Source organism: Ictalurus furcatus, chromosome 11, assembly GCF_023375685.1.
Source record: "Ictalurus furcatus strain D&B chromosome 11, Billie_1.0, whole genome shotgun sequence".
Taxonomy (NCBI): Eukaryota; Metazoa; Chordata; class Actinopteri; order Siluriformes; family Ictaluridae; genus Ictalurus; species Ictalurus furcatus.
The window spans coordinates 21315481-21338823 of NC_071265.1; the positions used below are offsets into that span (position 1 = coordinate 21315481).

A 23343-nucleotide genomic window follows, 5' to 3' on the forward strand; every position below is an offset into this window, starting at 1 on the left:
TACTGAAGCATTACTGACATTTGCATGAATTCTCTGCAGTCATACAGAAGCTTATTCTCACAGATCTTCTTCAGATATGTTTTCTCACATTGAGTATGGTATGGAAACAGTCATACAATTCCCAAAACGACACGGCTCTGGAACTGCCAGCAAAACGCCCCCACAGAGCCATCTGTTTTCCCTTTAATTTGTAGGCAGGTGACAAATTAAATTTAAAAAAAAAAACCATTATGTTACACTGGTTACTCTGTGGGGGCATTTTGCTGCCATGGTTTGGGTCCACTTGTCCCCTTAGAAGAAAGGGTCAATGCAAATCAGTGGTGAAGACTCTCTGAAGTCAACTTGACTCTTTTGGACAGCTGCTGTAATCTGTGAATTTCTCCTCTTTGATACATCCATCCATCCATTTTCTTTAATGCTTACCTTACACAGGGTCGGGAGGGGGGTCTGGAGCATATCCCATGATTCTCAGGGCACAAGGCAGGGGATGGGGTGCCAACCCTTTGCAGGGCACAATTGCACACACAATCACACACCCATTCACACACTATAGACAATTTAGAGATGCCAATCAGCCTACAACGCATGTCTTTGGACGGGGGAGGAAACCAGAGTACCCAAAGGAAACCCCCAATGCAGGGGAGAACATGCAAGCTCTGCTAACCACTAAGCCACCACACCCCCCTCCCTTGCTCCCTCTCTATCTATCTATCTATCTAACAACATTTGTAAATACAGACTAATGAAGACTTTCACAGGTCTGAGAATCTTCTTGATAACAAGTACATGTGAATAAGAAATGGACGGTAGCCAAAAATGAAAAAAAAAAAAATCCCTCATAGGCCTGTATAAAAAGACCTGTGAAGCATAGCCAGGTGTTCCATGATATATACAGAGTGTCCCAAAAGTCTCCATATATAGCGGAAATTAATACTTTTTAGCAAAATGTAACTTTATTTACAAAACATCCTCTATATCAGGGATGTATCACACTGGAAAGGGCCAGTGTGGGTGTATGTTTTCATTCTAACCAAGCAGAAGCCACACTTCTTCCACATTTCTGGGGTTATGCATGTATTTGCATGTCCGTTGCAACCTTGTGAGGTTGTAATCATAAATTTAATTATCTTTTTGTTTTTTTGCCCAGAAAACACTTGTATCGCTTCATAAACTCAATTAAGCCACTGGAGTCACATGGATTACTTTTATGATGCCTTTATGAACTTTTTGGAGCTTGATAGTTTTGATTACATGGACTGTAAATGGAGGGACGGACATCTCCCAGGTTTCATTAAAAATGTCTTCATTTGTGTTCCAAAGAAGAACGAATGTCTTTTGGGTCTGGAACAACATAATTTTCATTCGAGCCCCCAGGCAAGTGTGCGAACCACTAAGCCTGTTAAAACTATCCTGTTTACTGAGCATGAACTAGAAGACAGGTGAACACACGCCCATGCTTTTATATTCACTCAACCAGACTCAGATTGCACACAACAGCAGGATACCTGAGAGTGGAGAAGAGAATACAGGTACGTGGCACTATGGAGCAGCAAAAAAAGACTACAACTGTGAGAAAGAGAAATGTTCCTCACAGCGACGCTAATGTGTCCCAGAGAACCTACCGCCTAAAAATCAACAACACATTAAGGGCTGTTTATGTTGTTGGGACCAAGCTGAAGATTAACCTGGGCAGGTATGTGTGTGTGTGTGTTGCACGCCATAACTTATCAGTCGCATCCGAACCGTTAAACAGCAGGTAGGCTTACATGCAACCAAATAATCCGTTAGTAAACGGTTTGATAGCTCAGTCGGACTGAAAAGTTTTCATGTAAATACCTTAATCGATCTGACTGAGCTTAATCAGAATGAAATTTTCGGTCGGAATAGGACAAAAATTAGCAGTGTAAATGCTTTAGTTTGACTATTTTCTCAATCGGATTCCAAAATACCTTGTGCACGTTCGCAGTTCAGTGAATGTGACGACAGACGCTCTGCGCTTGTACAGAAGTTATGTTCTGCATATATGTAATGTACATGTAAACAAATCTTTGAATCAGATTGCAATGTTTAAGGTCCCTGTAAACAGTACTTTCTGTTTCTGCAATTGGATTGAATTCATTCGGATTGATAAAAATGGCCGCATGTAAACATACTGATTGTGTTCTCTGTGTGCATGCAGGTAGAATGGAAAGCAGCACGGCTCGAAAAACAGACACTTTTCTAGCATAATACTTCACCTTGCCGACATAATTAAAGCTAGGTAAAATGTGAGACCTAAGTCAGTGTTAGCCTAGTAGGAGGTAAATGGGGCTGGTAAGATATTTGTCACATGTAAACAGCACCACCTAGTGGACATTTTGTGTCTCGCACGTTAACGGTCAATGGGTGTATCGCAAATAGATGTGTACTTCTCCAAATGTGTTTATGTTCTCCAAAAAAACCCAAAAAAAACTACACTGTACCATCTTCTGTGGGTACATCTTCTGTAGCTTGTATCTAGAAAGGTGTACTTTTAACACTTTAATCTAAAACGTAAATATGGTCCCTTTACGTTCCTGAAAACATTTTAAAGCTATATCCATGCTTCCAACTGAAATATACACAAAGTTGCAAACACAAAGTTACCCCTGAGGGCACCACCCTCAGGGGTAACTTTGGTACAGTCATTTTTTGGGAATGGAATGGTACAGTCATTTTTTCCCTTTTTCCTGAGAGTGAACTGTAAATAATCAAGTTGAACATAATGTGTTGTGTTGGTGGAAAGTAAAGGAGTAAAAAGCTCTAATAAATAGCCAGAGTATTATTGCAGGCTAAACATTGAATAATTCACAGTTAAAGGGGTCCTTGGCTGCAAAAGGTTTGAGAACCCCTGGTAGTATGGGGTAAATGATGTCCCTGTTGAGGACACCGCCCCCCCCCCCCCCCCCGCCCATCACAGACATTCTAACGGTTTCCACTCCAAATACCATTACAACCCATCAGCTAGCAATTAAGTCCATTACCATTATCGGTCCTTAATGGTACCCACTAGACATAACATGCCACCAATAGAAGGCAACAAATGATCAGTAGAGACCCACAGGGACTATTACAGTTTCCATTAAAACCAATACAATTCCCATTATAGCCATTAAAACCATTATAAATTCTATGAGGGTTTCTATTTTGTATGTTTACATGACCAGTTGAAAGAGCGAATATTTAATAATAATAATAATAATAATAATAATAATAATAATATTGTACTTAATGTTGTTGTTTTTTTATTACTTAGTTTTATGTAAGAGTAGCTATTTTGTTATATCATCCGTATTTCCGTATTCTAACATGTAAATAAAGCTGGTATGTTTACTTTACTGAAATCGTGTGTGTACAGTAGTCTGAGTGCTCAGGTAGACCTGAAAATAAATCTAGTGCCCTTTCTGAGTGAAAGCTCTCTCCTGCTGTAGTATGTAGAATTTTTCCAAGTACGGAACTGGAGGTTAAATTGAGACACAACCATCGTGTCAGTGCAGTCAGCGGAAATGTACCTGCCTTACAGAACCAATAGGTGTCGCAGTGTAGCTGTGTGAATGTAGAACCAGACAGAGGAGCTCTCCTTCCGTTTAAACGGTGCCGCAGGTGATAAGTGTAGAGTAGTGTAGTGAAGTGTAGCGACAGCAGAACACAACAGAGCACCATGACTTCACCCAGAACTCTCCGACTCGATGTTGACAAGCTTACAACGACGCTGTATGTGCTGGGAAGGAAACTGACAGTGAATTTAACCCGGTAACATTTACCCTGTAATACTTACTCTACACCTGTAGTGTATTATAATCCAGGGCTCACCCAGACCTTTTCTTTTCTAAGTCTGGTAAAAGGTTTCTTCTATTCCTCATGCTGTCTCTGTCCACTCTGGTTTGCTCATCAAGGATCTATTTCTGTACAGCTGCATGGTGACACTGTTTGTTTGTTTGTTAAAAAAAAGCTGTGTGTAAATACTTTTGAACCAAATGAAGATGTACAGTGAATCTTCTCTCACTTGTTGCTGTGTGTATTGAGACTACTATAAATATATGTAAACTTTAATACACATAGATATATAGATAGTGTAGCAGTGCTTCTCAGAGTGGAGTCTGGGAAGCCCAAGTGCTGCTAATCACAAGCCACTTTTGTTCAAGGTATTATATTTATTATTGAGATCTTATAGTTATTAGTCTGTTGAAAAGAAGAAGAAAAAAAACCCAATAGAAACCTTCTTAATTTGTAATGGCTATAATGGGAATATGTATTGGTTTTAATGGAAACTGTAATGGTCCCCGTGGGTCTCTACTGGTAATTTGTTGCCTTCTATTGGTGGCATGTTATGTCTAGTGGATACCATTAAGGACCGGTAATGGATTTAATGGTTAGCTGATGGTTTGTAATGGTATTTGTAGTCGAAACTGTTAGAATTTCTATGATGGTTTCTATTGTTTTTTCAGGGCCCAAGCACTGAAAGTTGGCTATTGTTTTCTGAAGGATTCTTTTTTTTTTTCCTTCAAAGGTTTGGAGCTTTTGGGGTCCTTGTCATGCTCAAAAACTCCTGAAATTTGGCACACATGTCAGAGTTGTTGGTCATTAGGGCCATGCAAAGAGTAGCACATGGGCATGGTGGGGAGGTTCTATAGCGCCCCCTTTTACACGGTACAAAACCTTAGGGCGTAAATCGTATGAATATGTACGAAACTCAGTATACATATTGTACTCATTGACCCGAACAAGTTTTGGGCTGGCATCCTTTTAGCTGCGCCCAACTGGAAGTTGGCCATTTTGGATTTTGTGAAAAGTGCATGTGGTGAACTTTTTAAGTACTCCTCCTAGAGGGGATTCATGTGATTGTCACCGAACTTGGGAGATTTGATATCGCGAACGGTTTCGCAATGGCAACGCAATAAATTTATGTTGAAAAAAGGGAAACTGGAAGTGTCTCATATCGTCTGCATGCAATGACTGATTTAGTTGAAACTTATGTGGTATGTTTGGTACTGGGGCTGATCACATGGACGTGACTATTGTGAGTCATGGTCATAGCGCCACCAACTGGCAGCAGGAAGTGTGTGACTTTCAACAGACCTTGCAATAATTCTCTTATCTTTACCCGAATCGCCTCAAACTTGGTCAGAATAATGTCAAGACACGGCTGATGTAAAATTGTTAAAGGATTTTTGATATCCTAAATAGTGTTGCCATTTTAACACAGCAAACATTAATGTTTGTTTCTGGTGTTTTTGAGGCCCTTAGCATGCTTAAAATTTCATGAACATCAGCACATGCATCAGAGTTGTGGACTGTTAGGAGTAGGCAAAAGCTAGGACATGGGCGTGGAGGAGGGGCTCTGTAGCACCCCCTTTTAACTAAAGTGGTAGGGTCAGTTTTACCTACAGTCACCAAACGTTGTACATATATTGATCTCATCAAACGGGACAACTTTCAAAAAGCTCCACCAAACAGGAAGTTTTACAGGAAGTGTCTCGTATCTTCTGTAGACAATGAGTGATTTAGACCAAACTTGAGCTGTATGTTTGGTCACAGGGGCTGATCACATGGATGTGACTACTGTGAGTCACAATCATAGCTCGAGCAACTGACAGCAGGAGGTGTGCCACTTAAAACTTTTAAATAGTATTCTTATATTTACCTGAATTGCTTTGACCTTGGTCAGAATAATGTTGAGACATAGCTGATGTAAAATTGCAAAAGGAGACTTGATATCTTAAAAAGTGTTGTTGTGGTAACACATCAAACATTAATACTCTTTCCTTTGTATTTTTGGGTGTTTTACTCTACTGCGCTCACTTCACTATGCATTGTATTCATACACCCACCGGGCAACGATAGCACCACGGTGCTTGGGCCCGTCATCGCTGCTTGCAGCTATATTTCTTCTTTTTTTCAGCAGGGTGTTTGTTTGCTCTCTTGAATTAAAGTGGTTTAAACCAAACTTCAATAATAAAAAAAACATGTACCCTATTAATAATGCTTTAACTTGGACATAATGTCTTCTGCATGGGTGTAATAAATACACAGTACACATTTAAATAATGATCATGAAATAAAGTTGTATTGATGGGATGTATGGAATTTAGTTGACCACTAAAAAGAGTGCCTTTTCATGTATATCCAGGCTTAAATTGTAATTCTCTTTAGTATGGACTGCAGCATAGACTAATCATAACCCCATAATTGTAAGGTGATTTGCAACTGACCATGTGAATCGATCGTACTGACTGTTTTATATTCTTTTATGAGCATGAGAATAGTAAAGGTCACATGTGAATATGCCTTTTGTTTCTTGCTTTAGAACATTGCATTGGTTGAAGAAAGCTTCCGCCTTGCTTTTAGACTGAAAGCTATTGTTTGCTTTCGCACAGCGTTCTTATCTGTAGTAGGCTGCTGCTGCCTGTCCGCCTCGTCCTGCTCATCTATGCACAAAGAAAGTGTTTTTGATATCTTTACTGGAGGACAACAGGAGTTTGTTTGTGAAACACTACGTTATGTTTAACTGTAGGTCAAATTGCTATAAACTCTTTAATCTGTTGATTAATTGTTTTACAAAACATTGATTCCTAACATTGCACTGATGTACAGGACAATACTGCTCTACTGTTAACATATTTTATAAGGCTTTCTTTCTTTGTGTCTGAAACATTTCCTTTTCTCTTGTCAAATATTCTTAGATCTTCTTGTCTTTCACAGAAAGAGTTTAGCTTTGATGTGGGCTCAGTACACATATTAAAATATAGCTCTACACCATGTGACTATTATGTGCGCAGACAGTTATAAACACAAAATACGTTATTTGTGTGCCAAGCCTGTTCTGACCGAAATGGGAAAGGTGCCTCAGACAATATTTCCTTCTCATGTGCAGGAAGCGTTGAGGAACACTATAATCTAACAATGACATCTGCTTTTAAAATTTGTTTATCTTGTTCGTGCCATACTCAGGAATTTGCTCTTCCACAATGGTTCAGTATCTGGTGCAGTGAATTTGATAAGGTCAAGTAGTCAAGTCCATGTTTGTGTTTTCTGTCGCCAGACTGTTGACATTCTCTTTCAGTTGGATATTCCCAAAAAACCATATGACTGTAATTTCCTGCAAAGCTTTCATTACAAAAATGGGTATTTCCTAACATTTCCTTATTGTAAACTCGGTTCACTCACTGAGGCAGTGTAACACAAGATCTTACAGTTGCTTCTTAATTTAAAAAGTGACGCAACATGCGGAGAAACCTGACCTCTAACTTCCACAAAGATGATCTGTGTGCGTGTGTGTGTTTGTTTATTTACAGTTGTGCGCCATTACAGAGCAAGTTCTTCTCAGTAAAATGCACCCCCAATGTGCAGTACCAGGTTTTCTCTCAGGTCCAGGCTGGAAAGTCGCTCTCCTCGCCACAGCCGCTCGGCAGAGACACAGTGCTTCTCATTTCCATGGAAGCTGCCAGCTTGCAGCCCAATGACAGCAAGGTAACCCAGTCTTATAAACACTTGTCCCTCATGCTCCATTAATCGAGGGCTGGGATTGAGTCCTAAGGCTGGGATTTCCAGTGTATAATCTGCAAGCACCTGTACAACACATGGCTGACAGAAGCAACTTGTGCCACAATAAAAGCATTTTTATTATCATATAACACTATGCTGTTAGTGAGTCATACGTTCCAGTGTAATCTTCAGTTATTCATCTTAAAGCATATCAATCAGTAACTATAATGAGTTATTCAGTAAAGGCAGGGAAACTACTGGGAAATGTGTCATGAGGTTCAGCTTTTCGTATTTTAAATTTAGATATCTGAGGAGGGGCTGCATGGTGCCATGAGGATCCCTGGTTCAACTCTGATCTCAGGTTACGGTCTGTGCAAAGTTTTGCATGGAGTTGCACCTGTGTGTTCTTCAGTTTCCTCCCACCTCTGAAAAACAGGCTAGTAGGTGGATTGGCTACACTAAACTGATTGTAATTGTGAATGAGTGCGTGCATTGTGCCCTGTTATGTTTTGCTATCTCATCCAGTAAGATGGATGGGGTTGGGCCTTGCATTCATTGTGTTCCCATTGTTCCTGGGACAGGCTCCAGTTTCACCATGACCCTGAGCAGGAAAAAGTGCTTAATGAAGATGAATAAATGAAGAGAGAACTGCGTAATTGTAAGAGATTGCAGCCAGTGTATCTTGTGTTGCTTAATGTGTTTGCTCAGACTATCAGCAGACTTTTTGCATAACCAACAAGTTTGTGATTCAAAAAAGTGTCATGACTACATATTTGTAATTTGTCAATGAGGCATTTTGTGAAAGGGAAATTTAGCAATGACACATTACCGATCTTTATTAATATTGCAAGGCAAAATATATTTGTGATGATGATAAATTATTCTTCTTAACATAAAATATATATGTATTTCAGCTGTCTGTGAGGTTCTATGGGGATAAGTCAGAGATTCTTGGAAATGCTCTGCTGCATCTCACAGCTGTTGGTATGCCCCTGAGTTCATCTTATATACAAACACATGCATATGCGCACACACAGGCATGACTTCAGCTGGCATAAATTTACTGTAAAACACAGCACTAGGGGTACATCTGTACATATCCCAAGCAACAGCTTTGAATGCTACAGTATGTTAAGTATCACAACTGCCTTCAAAAATCAGTTGTGATTAAAACAAACACAAATTTGCTTGTTTTTACGCTTACTTAATTTAATACTGGTGATGAAGTAACTCTCTAATAATTAGGGAAGTGGTAGCTCAGCGGTTAAGTCCTTGGACGTAACTCGGAAAGTCATGAGTTTAAATCCCAGCACTGCCAAGCATTGCCCTTGAGCAAGACCCTTAGCCCACAACTGCTCAGTTGTATAAATGAGATAATTGTAAGTCACTCTGGGTAAGGGCGTCTTCCAAATGCTGTAATGTAACGTAACCATGATCTCCAAGTGGCCTGCATGTATGATGCTGCCTTTAGTTTTGGCTGCCATGCTGCAATTTTTCTACAAAGTTTAGAATAAGGAAGAAGACAACCTTACTGTCACATATACATGTACTGTACAGTGAATGTTTCTTGTAACAACTAAGCCACCACTCCCCTGAAGTAAATAGTAGCTATTCATGGAATTGTCAACTTCCTTCAAAGTGTTTTACTAAAAACACTAAAATATTCAATATTTAAAATATTCAAAATGTGCCATTTTGTAATGAATGAAATGCAAGTAATAAATAAAATACACAATGCTAATTTATGTGTCTGTGACTTCTAATTGAGTAGTAATAAGACATGTTCTCATCAACTCTCCTCTATTGCCTTACAGAGATCTCCCTAGATGTGGACGCAGATCGAGATGGTATTGTTGAGAAGAACAATCCAAACAAGGTGTATAGCTTGTTTTTTTGCCTGTGTTGCTTCAACCTTCTCAACAAGAACTGACCAGGAAGACATTATGCTTTTAGAATATCAATTTTTGAATTAAACAGTAGTCAAGTACTTAATTCTTAAGCATATTTTCAGAGGTTCTGCGTTTTAGGGAGACAATCCTCTGTGTGATGGGTTGATTTGTGGTTGGACTTCTTCATTAGAAACATTTTCTCTCTCTTTCTCTCTATAAGGCTTCATGGAAGTGGGGTCCTAAAGGACATGGTGCCATTCTGCTGGTCAACTGTGACTCTGAGTCTTCCTACTATAAGAAAGTGGACAGTGAGAGTGAGGAGATTACGAAAGTCTCAGGTAAGCAAGCCTACTGACAGTCATCCCAGTCCAGTTAATCTTATTTTCATTATATAGTGCAATGTGATATAAGATTTATGCAATGAAATATGCTTTAATGAACTATACTTAATAATTTTACACATACACACCACAAAGTCATTTGAGACAGAAGAAAAATACAGAATGCTGTACATTTTGGCAGTAAGCGATAAAGAAATTGGATATAGGTTTGTCACAACAGGTCTATAATTGCATAATCTCAATTATCTGAACTGATGGGGATTATTAAAGAAGATTGCAATGAATCATATGTTTACATATAAATACATGTTAAACACAAAGTTTATTCCCAATTAGTCTCTTGATATGATCAAATCATCATATTGCAAAATTCTTTCTTAAGCATTATAATCAGCCAAAGGCTTTAATTTTAGTGGATTATTTGTAACATTGCTTTGTCATGTAACAAAATGGCTTGTCATGTACTCTTGACAAATACCTTAACAGAATTGTATGTTATGCACACTCCAAAAATGACATATTAGCAAGTGGAAATACCTTGAATACAAGGTTCAAAAACTAGTATTTCCTATTATAAGAAACAATAAAACCAAATCTAAGGCTATTAAGCCTATTTCTAGTCATTTTTACTCATTTCAAGCTTGAAATAGTCTTGTTCTATTGACAGATAAATTAGTAATGTTTGGTATCTTCTATCTAGAAAGAAGCAGAATCTTTCTGTTCTATTTCTACTATATCCAAGTTGTATTTAAAGCTTGAAATTAGTGAAAAAAATGTCTAGAAATAGTTTTATTAATCTTATATTTGGTTTGTTGTGATCATATTACCTTATAGAAAATTCTAGATGAATGTGACTATATCCAAGTTGTATTTTCCCTTTCTAAGATTGCTGTTTTTGTCATGTATCAACATAGCTTTTTTGTTATACTGCATTGTGCATTGTCCAGTAATGTATATTTTTATTTATAAACCAGAAAGCGTAACGTCTCTTGAAGACTTTCCTTGGCAGAAAAATGATTCCTGACTGTTAGAAAGTGGACACTGGAGACTCCTTCCATAAATATTCAATAATATCTTCTCATAGAAACCTTTACCATGTCGACTATTATACAGTTTCCTTTGTTAAACAACACTTTTAAAAAAAAATCTGTTTGGATTATGTGGAATCTGTTACAGCTCCCTGTGTAAATATATTCTAGAAAAAAATAACATATTAGAAGAGCACATTAATATAAACCTGTGATTTGCCTTGCAGCTGGCAATAATTACAATTTCTTGGCTTGTGAAACGATTAGAAAAGTGATAAAGTTTCCAGAAATTACACTAGTTACAAGTTTCACTAATATTTGCAGTTATGTGTATGACAACTAATGATCAACCCAAACTGCATAATCATGACACACCTAGTCACTGTAGATGTTAAGCTCTTTGATGTAGAAATGAAAAAGTCCCATACAGCAAGGAACAGAAAGGTAGAGGAATGGAATTCTGGTGAAACAGTCGTATTGTCTACACTGAGTGTGACATTGGCTTTACTGAACACTTATGTTTGGCAAATGTTAAAAGCCTCAGCCTCAACAAGCGTGTGCAAGCGATTTTAAAAGTGACCTGTATGTGCTGCTGATAAAAGTGGAACTGCATGTTATATGAATATAATAGAGTATGCATAATGATAGAATAATATTCTAAATAATTCGGATGCACACTGGAGGTTTTTCTTTCAAATTCCAGATTTAAAGGACATGTCCAAGATGATCTTACGTACCAGTGGCCCACCTGTGCTCCCAGAAGGCTATAAACTGAGCTTGCATATCTCTCAGACAGACGCTGAGAGAGTGAGGATCTTCAGGGCCAGGTCCACCAAGCAGGCAGAGGCCTCTCTGAGTGAGTTACAACAGAATCACATTCATGTTTTAGTCTTAAATAACATGAACATTGATCTTTTAATGTAATGTGGTCACAAAGTCAGTCCCAAGTCCAGTTACACCCAAAAAGAATGTTATAAAAACGTCAAGTTTACAGTAGTAAACAGTTTTATTAGATCATAGAAACAAACTTGAGTAGTACTGATTTTTTGTGAAGATCCTACCTAGTTTCCACAGGCAAATCCTGTAGCTTATAATAGCACTACATGGTCAAAAGTATGTGAACACCTGACCATCACACCCTAAACCGTTGCTACAAAGTTGGAAGTACACACTTTGTATACTGTAGCATTACAATTTGCCTTCACTGGAACTAAGGTGTCCAAACCTATTTTATCATGACAATGCCCCTGTGCACAAAGCAAGATCCATGAAGACATGGTTTGTCAAGGTTGGAGTGGTAGAACTCAAGTGGCCTGAACGGAGCCCTGACTTCAACCCCACTGAACACTTTTGGGATGAACTGGAATGCAGACTTCACCCCCAGGTCTCCTCACCCAACATCAATGCCTGACCTCACTAATGCTCTTATGCACCAATGCTCACTATGGCTAAATGAGCAAATCCCCATAGCCACGCTCCAAAATCTAGTGAAAAGCCTTCTCAAAAGAGTAGAGGTTATTATAACAGCAAAGGGAGACTACAGCTGCAATGGGATGTTCAACAAGCAATGGGTGTAATGATCAGGTGTCCACAAAGTTTTGGTTATATAGTGTATCAGTCCTACATTATATAAGTAGATGGGAAAACTAGATATGACCAGCAAATTCAATGGGAGTACCTGTTAACTGATACAATTATCCAATCATCCACTCCTGTTTTCAGCAGTATAATGCACAAAATCATCCAGATGCAGGTCAAGTTCACATCAAACATCAGTACAAGGTAAAATATCATCTCACTGACTTTGACTGTAGCCTGGTTGTTGGTGCCAGACTGGCTAGTATGAGTATTTCAGAAACTGCTGCTCTCCTGGTATTTTCGCACACAACAGTCTACAGAGTTTACACAGAATTTTGTGAAAAACAAAAAGCATCTATTGAGCGGCAGTTCTGCAGACACAAAAGCCTTGTTGATGACAGAGGTCAGAGGAGAATAGACAGGTATGGTTCAAGCTGACAGGAAGTCTACATTAACACTAATCAAGTGAAGTCTGGTTTTTATTGTCATTCCCCTGTATAGCTTGTATACATTGGAACAAAATGTCATTTCTACAACACACAACAGTACACAAGATTACATAAAGTGCAAATACACAACAGTGTGAGATGAGTGCTGGACAATAACTACACAGAACAATATGTGCAGAACAATAAATACATAGGAATTAAATACACAGACCATGGACTATTAAGTAATGTAGCAGCAATAAGTGTAGCAGCAGTATTGGCAGCAAAAAAAGTTTCATAAATAGTGTCTGAGGCAGCTTTGTAATGTGTGCAGTGCTATTGAGTCATACTGGTGTAGGTGTATGTGATCAGAGACTGTGCAGTTCCTGTAGCACATGGTGAGACAGCTAGTCAGGACACTCTCTATTGTCCCTCTGTAGAAGGTGGTGAGGATGGGAATGGGGGAGGCTGGCTCTCTTCAGCCTCCAAAGGAAGTGGCTGAAGTTGGCTAGGCAGGTGGTGTTGAGAGTGCAGGAGATGTCCTTGGTCATGTACACACCAGGAAACTTGGATCACTGAACTAATGAACACCCTTTACAGCTGTGGTGAGCAGAAAAGCATCTCAGAATGAACAGCACTTCAAACCTAGACGTAAACCTGGTCTCTTATCACCTATAAACAGGAATATGAGGCTACAGTGGGTACAGGCTTTAGGATCCTGGTTTTGGATGTCACTGGGATCACATTGTTAAAAAATATCATTCCGAAGTTTGATGTGAACATTAACTGAAGCTCCTGACCTGTACCTGTATGATTTTATGGACTGTGCTGCTACTGAATAATTGCATGAATGAAAAGGGATACAAGCGTTCCAATTAATGTGGCCAGTGACAGTATATACTAATGTAAAATATAATGTGATCACATATCAATATTATAAAATCTACAAGGTTAAAATTTTAAATCTATAAAATGTAATTTACCTATATGTATCATCAAAAGTTCATCTCAAAACTGCACAAATTAAAGTAAATTGATCTTTATTGTTTGCTTTATTCCAGAAAGTATATTCCTCGGTTTGTTCCAGAAGGAGTATCCTTTAGTGCTGAACACAAAGCAACTTGCTAATGAAGTCCCCTATCAAGGTGGCAAGTCTGAGCTAGTGTTCTATGTGGAGGGCCTTCACTTTCCAGATAAGGACTTTGATGGGCTACTTACGATCAACCTTAGTCTTTTAGAGCCTTTTGCTGAGGTCAGTGCAAGCTAAAACCTTGTCCATATTTCAGTGGCTTTTCTGTAGCATGCAAGGGAATACTGAAAACATAGATCATTAATACCTTTCTATCAAAATGGATGTCCTAATGTGTACATAATTCGCTGTCTGTCTCATTAACTGTACCCTGTGGTTTTGGCAAAGGAATAGAATGTAATTGTTAAGGCAGGATCTGTTTTGGGTTTTCTAGGGTTTCCCAGAGACCCCAATTTTCACAGATAAGGTCATGTTCCGTGTTGCTCCTTGGATTATGACACCCAATACTCTTAAACCTTTGGAAGTCTTTGTCTGCAGGTAAGATGACCAATTTGTTAATCCTTATTTATACTATACAATACACACTATTCTCTTCATTGCTTATTATCTTTAATCATTAACTAATCAAAGATAACACTTGTTGAACAGTCTTATGTACATTTCGAAGTGATAGTATCACTTAGCCCTGGACATGTGCATTGGGATCCCACGGGATTCTACAACAAAGAAGTTGCATGAACAAGCAGTTTTTACTTTCGTTTTGTTGCTAGCGGACGGTCAGATGTGAGCTTGCAGGACAAAAAGGGCCACGTTTATTAACATGAGAGAGTACTGGGTTTTCAAGCGGTTCTGTGGGATGAATTTACAGTGTTAATTCATTCATCCTTAATAACTACTTTATGTGGATTAGCATTGCTGTGGTTTAAATAAATACTAATTTGTTTACATTTTGGGAAATGGAACCAGCCACGTTCATTAGAAAATATCTAGTAGGTAGAAACAAAACTAAACTGCAGGAGTGGGTGGGATTGGTCAAGTGCATCTACGGGAGTGGGTGGGATTAGTCAAGAGTGTCGGTGGGAGTGGGTAGTGAATACTGGCTGAATCCTTTCGTTCAATGTACCAACAGCACATCCGATAACCTTGAGTTTCTGAAGGGCATAAAGCAACTGGTACAGAAAAGTGGACTCAAACTGAAAATATGCCATGAGTACATGAACCGAGGAGATCGCTGGATGCAGGTTTGGGCTAATCAATTGTTTGTCACTGATCTGTGAACTTTTTAAAAATGCATTTAAATTTGGTAGTTTAAACTGCAAAAGGTTTACTGAATATTGACAGGATACCTGGATATGCTATACTTGTGAGCATACTGTATATATATTTTATATATACTTGTAAGCAGCTTGAGTTGTCCCCATTGCTGTTGCTCTGCAGGATGAGCTTGAGTTCGGCTATATTGATTCTCCTCACCACATGTTTCCTGTGGTCCTGGACTCGCCACGAAATGGAGACCTTGACAATTTCCCCTATAATGTTTTACTGGTATGACTGATAAGTTGCAACATTCTGTGTAGTTGTACTGATGTCCATTAAGGCCACTGAGAGGAAGTCCATTTAAGTTTACTTGTACATCGTCATGTTCCATTTAAATAGTTTACTGCATTTTGTTTCACTAAAACTTAAAAAAAAAACAAACAAAAAAAAAGATTTGTCATTGACTGTTGCTGTTTTTATTACATTATTTACACACCACCTAGCTCAACATTTCAGATTTTAGAAAATCCATTTCTGATATTCACTAGTTTGCTGCACTCGAAACGAAAGCTGATTTTACTTGACAAAAACAACAACTTTAGAAATACTAAATCTGTCTCAGGGTCCAGACTTTGGCTATGTGACCCGCTATGCTTCAAGAAAAGAGGTGAGCAGCTTGGATTCGTTTGGTAATCTGGAGGTGAGCCCCCCTGTCACTGTGAATGGGAAGAACTATCCATTCGGCCGGATCATCATTGGTGTGGCCTTCCCTACGTGAGTAATAACTCAAAGGCCTTAAATATGTTGCAGATTAGATATTGGGCCTCATTTATCAAGCTGGATATAAACTTTTACTTTATCTGTAAAGTGTTTGCAGGAGCATTAACACAAGCAATGATGTTCATGAAAATCTTAGTTGTTTGAAGAAAAAAAAGTTTAGGATACTTAAATTTAGAAGACTCACCAATATCAACCTTAAATTCAAATCATATAATTGGCATGACTTCCTGCAATTTGTCTTTACACATTATGCTGTAAAAAACATGTCAATTTAAAAATGTATATATATTTTTTATTTTGTAAACTTCACCATTTCAAATTAATGACTTGAAAGAACACTAATCAAAGAAATTGATCAATTAAGACACATAAGACTTAGCTATTTCCTGGTATCCTATTTGCCGTGAATTCTCCCACCTTGTACCAAGTGTTCCTAGAATTGGCTCAGGATCCACTGCAACCCTAACTAGGATTAACATTTACACACCGCTTTACTAAAAGATTGATAAATGGTGCCTGGTGTTTGTGCATTTATACAAGTAAAGACAAAGAATGTCTTACCGTTTCAATAGCACAGAGGATGGCCGCAATATGACCAAAGTGGTGCAGGACTTCCTGTGGGCTCAGAAGGTTCAGGAGCCCATTGCTCTCTACTCTGATTGGCTCGTGGTGGGTCATGTGGATGAGTTTATGAGTTTTGTCCCAGCTCCTGACAGAAAGGTACATTTTAAAGTCAACATGACTTGGAGGCTTTATTTACACATCAGATCTTGTGCGTATTTACTCTGCTGCCTTTGTAGCTCTGACTTTAATCCTTTCATTATTGTTCAGGGATTCAGACTGCTGCTGGCCAGCCCTGATGCAGCATATAAAGTGTTCAGGACATTGCAGAATAAAGGACATGGGCATGCTAAGATGTTTCCAGGTGAATGTTGGCAGCTGTTCTTTTAGATTTTCAATATTTCTGTCATCTCCTGTAACATTGTTGGTAAACATCACTAATCTGTTGCTTTAACAGGGACTCAGGAAGAAGTCAGTGTTGATATGATCTTGAGTGACAAGGAGTTTCAAACAGAAAACAATTATGTCCAGGTTAGTGATCTGGTTCAAATCAGCAGGCCTGTGAACATAGAAGCTCACAGGTGGTACAGTCTTGTAAAGTACTGTCTTTGACGATGTGCATGTGGTCCTGGACTAAATTAAATGGAAATAAAGTCCTGAAACTTAAAACCTCTGTCTTTCTGCTTCCCTAAATTTCTCTCTTGGTTTTTTTCCCCCAATCAGAGCTGTATTGACTGGAACAGGGATTTACTAAAGAAAGAGCTTGGACTGGATGATGAAGACATCATTGATTTACCAGTCCTGTTTAAAGTGATGTCTGAAAAGAACAGAGCTGTGGCCTTTTACCCTGACATGGTATAGTCTGATCATTCACTGAACAAATAATACAGTATACAGCGAAGTGAAAAAATAAGTACACCCCATGGAAATTGTTGTCTGTTTGTTTGTTTGCCTTTTAACATATTTGGACAAGCAAATAATTGATCCTCTTTGAAAGAGTGCTTGTTAAAATTGGTACACAATCAAATGGCAAATAAAATTGACATTTTGTAGTCATTTTCACAATTTAAATTAAAAATAAAACAGGTCAGTCACATGGAAAAAATAAGTACACCACTACATTTATCACACCTTCAAATACATAAAATTAGAATCAGGTGTTGAAGATTGGGTGCCAGTGATTAGAACCTGCTTAGGGAGTGCAGGTGGAAGCTGTCTTATTTATACCCCTCTCATATCTAGTGTCTGGTGTTGCCTTTGCTATTGAAGTGTGTGGTGTCATCATGCCAAGATCTACAGAGTTCTGTAAGGCCTTCAGGGGGGAAAAAGGGTAGTGGATGCCTATGAGTCTGACAAGGGATTTAAAAAGATCTCGTGTATGTAATCTGTAATCTTTAAAAAGATTATGTGAAATACATCATTATACTGTAAGGAAAATCATCTAAATGTAATGCAGATTTCAGACGACTGCCATTTTGTCCAGTACTGGCCGTCACAGCAAATTCAGCCCAAGAGCAGACCGTCTGATGCAAAAAGAAGTCTCCAAGAAGCCTAAAATTTTATCACAGGATCTGCAAGAATCTTTCATCACATAAATCTTGCAACTGTTGGTGTCAAAGTACCTGATTCTACAATCAGAAAGAGATTGCACAAATTTGATCTGCACGGGAGGCATGCCATGAAAAAGCCTTTGTTGTCTGAAAAGAACATTAAAGCAAGACTACAGTCTACCAATGAGCATATAGGCAAAGACCAAACAATAATGTTCTCTGGACAGACAAATCAAAGATAGAGTTGTTTGGCCAAAGGCAGCTTATCAGGAGAAGCACCTCATACTAACTGTGCAGCATGGTGGTGGAAATGTTATGGTTTGGGGTTGCTTCGATGCCTCAGGAACTGGACAGCTTGCATTCATTGATTCAACTATGAATTTTGCATCATATCAAAAGAGTGCTTGAAGATGATGTGAAGCCATCTGTCCAACAGCATAATGATCCTAAGAACACTAGCAAACCCACCAAGTAATGTTTCAAAAACAAAAAATGGAGGGTTATGTAATGGCCTAGTCAAACCCCGGATTTGAATCCCAAGTACGGGCAGTACTTCTAAGAAAAACCAGAAACATCTTGCAACTGAGAGAATATTGCATGGAAGAGTGGTCAAAAATTCCAGCAAGTTGATGTCGGAGACCAGTGGACAATTATGCAAATCACCTACAAGAAGTTATTTCTGCTAAAGGGGACAGCACTAGCTTTTGAGGACAAGGGTGTACTTACTTTTTACACAGTAGAATATCACATCTATGGTTATTTCTGTTGAATAAATGATTGAAATTTTTCCTTGTGGGTTTGTTCTTTTATTAATAGGAACTGTTTCAAAGATGATCAAATGTTTGTTTATCCAAATATGTCAAAAAAGCCAACAATTTCTATGGGGTGTACGTATTTTTCACGTGTGCTGACCCGGGAAATCAATTTAAATATATTTTGTAATATATTCAAGTTATATATATATATATATATATATATATATATATATATATATATATATATATATATATATATATATATATATATATATATATAATGTGTGTGTATATATATATATATATATATATATATATATATATATATATATATATATATATATATATATATATGTGTGTGTATATATGTGTGTGTGTATATATATATATATATATATATATATATATATATATATATATATATATATATATATATATATATATATATATATGTGTATGTATGTATATGTATATATATATATGTGTGTGTGTATGTGTATGTATGTATGTATGTATGTATGTATGTGTGTGTGTGTGTCATAGGCAGAAAAACCCAGTTGTGGCCAGATTTTTTTTTTTTTTTTTTTTTTTAGGAATTCAGCCTCAGCAATATCTGACACGTTTTCCCAGACCACCACACACAGTATATTTACCATAGTTAAACTTGACTGTCTCACCAGGTTATACACAATTTTGTGTTTCATTTGAACAAATTAAACCTTTAACCATTCAGTATTTCATGTCTAGTCCTAATAACAACTTTTATTCAGTTATGATATTTAGTTGTATTGAGTATTTTCTCCTTAACCAACACTCTATAATATTTTAATGAATTTAGTTTTGACACATTTTAAACAATGGCGTTTGTAAGCTGATTAGTAAACAACTTGATGTTTTATACTTACTGTATGATGTTGTAAACATTACCTGTTTTTCTTGCAGGTGAATATGATAGTACTCGGGAAGAACCTTGGCATTCCCAAGCCTTTTGGGCCACAGGTGAATGGTAAATGTGCCCTGGAGACTGAGACGTGCTCTTTGCTTGAGCCGCTCGGCCTGAACTGCAGCTTCATTGATGACTTTACATCCTACCACAAGCTCTTGGGAGAAGTGCACTGCGGCTCCAACGTGCGCAGAAAACCTTTTGACTTTAAATGGTGGAACCTTGAGCTGTGAGAACGTAGAGTGCAGTAGGGTTATAATAACTATATAACAAATATAGTAGGGTTTGATAACGTGTATACAATACCAAGAACTGTTATTTCATTTATTTAAAATTAATACAGCGCATTTCCAAAACAAGGTAACATTGATTCTCATTATTATTTATTGGCTGCATCAAGCACTGTACATATCAAGTGTCAGTAGTTATGAGATGATAGCACATGTTTAAAGCATGTGTTACTATTTGAGTGAAATAGCATTTTTTTTTTTAATGGAGCAAATTTTGTAAGCTTGATATTCAGAAATATGATCTTTTTCCATACAAGGATTTCTTGTATGACTAAAATGAGTAAAAAATAATAAGTACTAACTGAACCTTTAGTTGACGTTTGATAAATTGTGAAATAAACAGTTCTTGGAGTGGAACTCAGATTTTTTGACACTACTACATATCTGTTGCATGCAAAAAATCCTGCAGTTTCCAGAACAATCTATCGTAGCAGTTTAACAAATCCTTTTACAAGTTTACCTACTGCACTAAGAGTAACAATGTCTACCAACCACTGTGTGCCTGGGAATCAAGTTTTTTACACTCTTGTGTTGTTGTTTTGTACTACCTTTGGTGCCTTAATACTGACACCTTTCGAAAGGAAACTCTTTGGTGTTGTTTTAATTAATGAAAAATACAGTGTAACCCAGCACCTTTTTTTTTTACACTGTACAAAATAATCAATAAAACCATTCTAAACATTGTCACCTTCATGATTTATTTTTACATACAAAAAACAAGGGTTGCATTATTCACAGTGAAATATCACGCTAAGCCTTTTGCGTTTAAAGGAAACACGTACAATAATTTTTATTAAGTAATATCAGCCTGTTGGAAATGAATTTGTGCTGAGGGGTAACTTTTAATGTGTGCAAGCATATACGATAAACAACAGTTTGATAAGAAGTTTGACAACGGCAATGTACTAACAAGGCTCTAGGACTGGAGGGCACACTTTTCACTTTGAATGATTCAGCAAAATGCAGAGAAAATTCAAACATTTTCCTCGCAGCACTGACACAAGCGATTCAAAACACAAATGAGTGCTGTTCAGTAATACACACAAATATGGAACTGAACAATATGCAAACATTGAATTCCACCAGGTAGTAGTAATAATTGGGGCAATTACATTTAATCAATGTTCTTTTTATACTGCACAAACCATAAATCACATAATTTGATGGACAAAAGAAATGTTCTTTGAGATAAATACAGCTGCTTGATTTAAAAACAAACAAAAATAAAATGATTTTTTTTTTAATAGTTAACCAAATATCACAGCAGCAATAAAGTAAAAGTGGATTAAATCTTAGTAACACTTCAGAATTATTCAAGCTAATTGTTATTTAATGCATATGTTGCAGGTGTGCAATTACCATATACAATAATTTTAGCATGTTTCACTGTATGGGGAAAATACAATAAAAGCGGTTTAATTCACGTATTAGGGACGTCTAAGTGCAGTTGTAGGGACAGTCAGTAAATGTTTCTTTTGTGTATTTTTGTAGAATGGTTTCATTTTAGTTTAAAATTTGCATTATATAGATGTGTATTTAAATGGTTATTGACTGCCCTCACACTAACGTTATAAGTCAAATGTTTTTTGTTCTTTCCTCATTACAAGTAAATGTGTTGAAATTATTGTTCACAGCAACTGATCCATGTTGTAGAGAATTCCGTTAACTATGATTGTATTTAGTCTTTTTCTTTTAGCAAATATCACACAATTACCCAATCAAGCTATTATTTACATTCAAAAGCTTACTGATGCCCTCTGTAGGACGCAGAAGGGTTTCACACAGAGCAGATAAAGCTATAGAAGGCAACTTGAGAACGTCTCACGGTAGACAGCACAGTGAATAATTTCAACCTCAAGTGCTCTGCAGAAATAATAAAAAGAGTCACGTGTGTAAAACTGCACACTACATCCATCACAATCTAAAAGTCTGAACTTGTTCCCAATGCAAATACAAATACTGCAGAGATCAAAGTTGTGCATAAAAAACACCCATAAATACTTTTTAAAAAAATTAAATAAATAGTATAAGTTATTATACATATAGCATTACTTGTTATAAACAATTACTCACCTGACAAGATAGTAAATGTTTGTATATTCCAGCACAAGTCACTTCTTTTAACAACAAATAACATTTATAGATATTCACAGAATCACAAAACTGACAGAAAATAATACAAAATGTACTGCTGAACATTCAAAAAGAAGAGAAAAGCTTACACATAATTCTGTTGCACTGCTCTACGTGTTCATTCATGGGTGTTTTGCAGCACAAAAAAAAAATAAAATGTCCACTGCTGTGTTGTACTTGTTTGAATCTTTGAATTATTCTTTTTAGGATATAATTTTTCCCATGCAGCTGTGTCCCTGTGAGTGACAAGCTGACCTCTGCCTACTAGTATGATCATGAATAAATAAACACAACTACACACGCGCGCGCACACACACACACACACACACACACACACACACACACAAAGAAGTAGACAAAATTATAGCCACCAGTAATGTGTGTTGTGCTTGATGCTACATGGAAGTCACAAAATGAGTGAAAGAAAAACAAGAAGTGACTGGCAGACAAACAGAAACAGAGGAAAATAAAGAGAGATATGGTGTAGGAAATTTCTGGTTAAAGCCATAACACCCTATGCTGGTACTGCAGGCAGACAAATAACCATAAGAAATGCGCTCCATAATAAGCCCCAGGCTGTTACCATTGGCACCTGTGAAACAGATAACCTTTGTAAACTGCTGAAGCCCAAAGGCATGCTGGGAAGCATGTTCAGTCACATGAAAACAAAACAGTGCAAGTCCTTAAAACAGGGATGGGATTTCTGGCCACAGGCCCTGTGACTGACAGCTCTTCTTCTGCACTGGGTCGCCGGAGGAGCCGGCTTTAGTCTCTTCAGGAGCTGCTTATGGGAGTACTGTAAATGAAACAGAACACTAGAGCTGTTTGTCACCTCTCAAACTGTTTTTTTCTTTTCAAGACAATTAACTTTAAAACCAGAATATGCAGTTTGTTTCTATAACAGTAAGATAAAGGAATAAAAGTGCATCTGAGACATGACTGCCAACATTCTGAAGCACTTTCTTTAAACAGTAAGAAATAAAATTAATCAAACCTGCTGATGGCCATTCATGAAGTAATCTTAGAAGGCCTAGCAGTTCTACACAGCAAACACACACAAACACATACACAAATTAACAGGATATCCACTTTTACAACCTGTGTTTCATGCAACAAAGATAATCAAAGATCAATTCATGAATAAATGATTGTCGAGACTGTCTCACTGAAGCAGAGTGTTGCCTTTCTGTTCTGGGCCGAATGGGGTCAGACAGCTGTCGAGAGACGGCTGTGAAGTCAAACACAAAGGCATTTTAAGCACAAAGCTGCAGGATCTT

General features: G+C 37.5%; 2 protein-coding genes across 5 annotated transcripts in view; one reads left to right on the top strand and one right to left on the bottom strand.

Annotated features, from left to right (window-relative positions):
• The first annotated feature begins 1413 nt into the window (after positions 1–1413).
• On the top strand, positions 1414–20620 carry padi2 (peptidyl arginine deiminase, type II). Of its 2 annotated transcripts, none has more exons than XM_053635823.1 (16): positions 1414–1693; positions 7314–7488; positions 8418–8487; positions 9318–9379; positions 9613–9730; positions 11465–11617; positions 13829–14019; positions 14231–14334; positions 14927–15038; positions 15235–15342; positions 15677–15828; positions 16407–16554; positions 16666–16759; positions 16853–16926; positions 17119–17250; positions 19643–20620. In XM_053635823.1, exons 1-16 carry the CDS (start codon positions 1542–1544, stop codon positions 19874–19876), a joined length of 2079 nt encoding a protein of 692 aa, XP_053491798.1. In that variant the 5' UTR covers positions 1414–1541; the 3' UTR covers positions 19877–20620. The 2 variants fall into 2 exon arrangements, with proteins under 2 accessions (XP_053491798.1, XP_053491799.1); XM_053635824.1 differs by lacking the exon at positions 1414–1693 and adding an exon at positions 3352–3771.
• A 1155-nt stretch (positions 20621–21775) lies between these two features.
• Positions 21776–23343, bottom strand: part of rap1gapb (RAP1 GTPase activating protein b) — a 39464-nt gene continuing 37896 nt past the window's right edge. For all 3 annotated transcript variants that reach the window (XM_053635820.1, XM_053635819.1, XM_053635821.1), the window contains 3 exons: positions 23233–23294; positions 23061–23105; positions 21776–22862 (listed from right to left, as the gene is read on the bottom strand). In XM_053635820.1, coding sequence (XP_053491795.1) covers positions 23097–23105; positions 23233–23294 — 71 coding nt within the window. In that variant the 3' untranslated portion in view covers positions 21776–22862; positions 23061–23096. The remainder of the gene's footprint in view (positions 22863–23060; positions 23106–23232; positions 23295–23343) is intronic.

Bases quoted from the DNA above. Each gene is read 5' to 3' on its own strand.
- padi2 (XM_053635823.1), top strand. From the start codon at position 1,542: ATGGAGCAGCAAAAAAAGACTACAACTGTGAGAAAGAGAAATGTTCCT. The intron at 11,618-13,828 runs GTGAGTTACAAC...GCTTTATTCCAG, and splicing joins GCAGGCAGAGGCCTCTCTGA to AAAGTATATTCCTCGGTTTG. The intron at 14,335-14,926 runs GTAAGATGACCA...ATGTACCAACAG, and splicing joins TTGGAAGTCTTTGTCTGCAG to CACATCCGATAACCTTGAGT.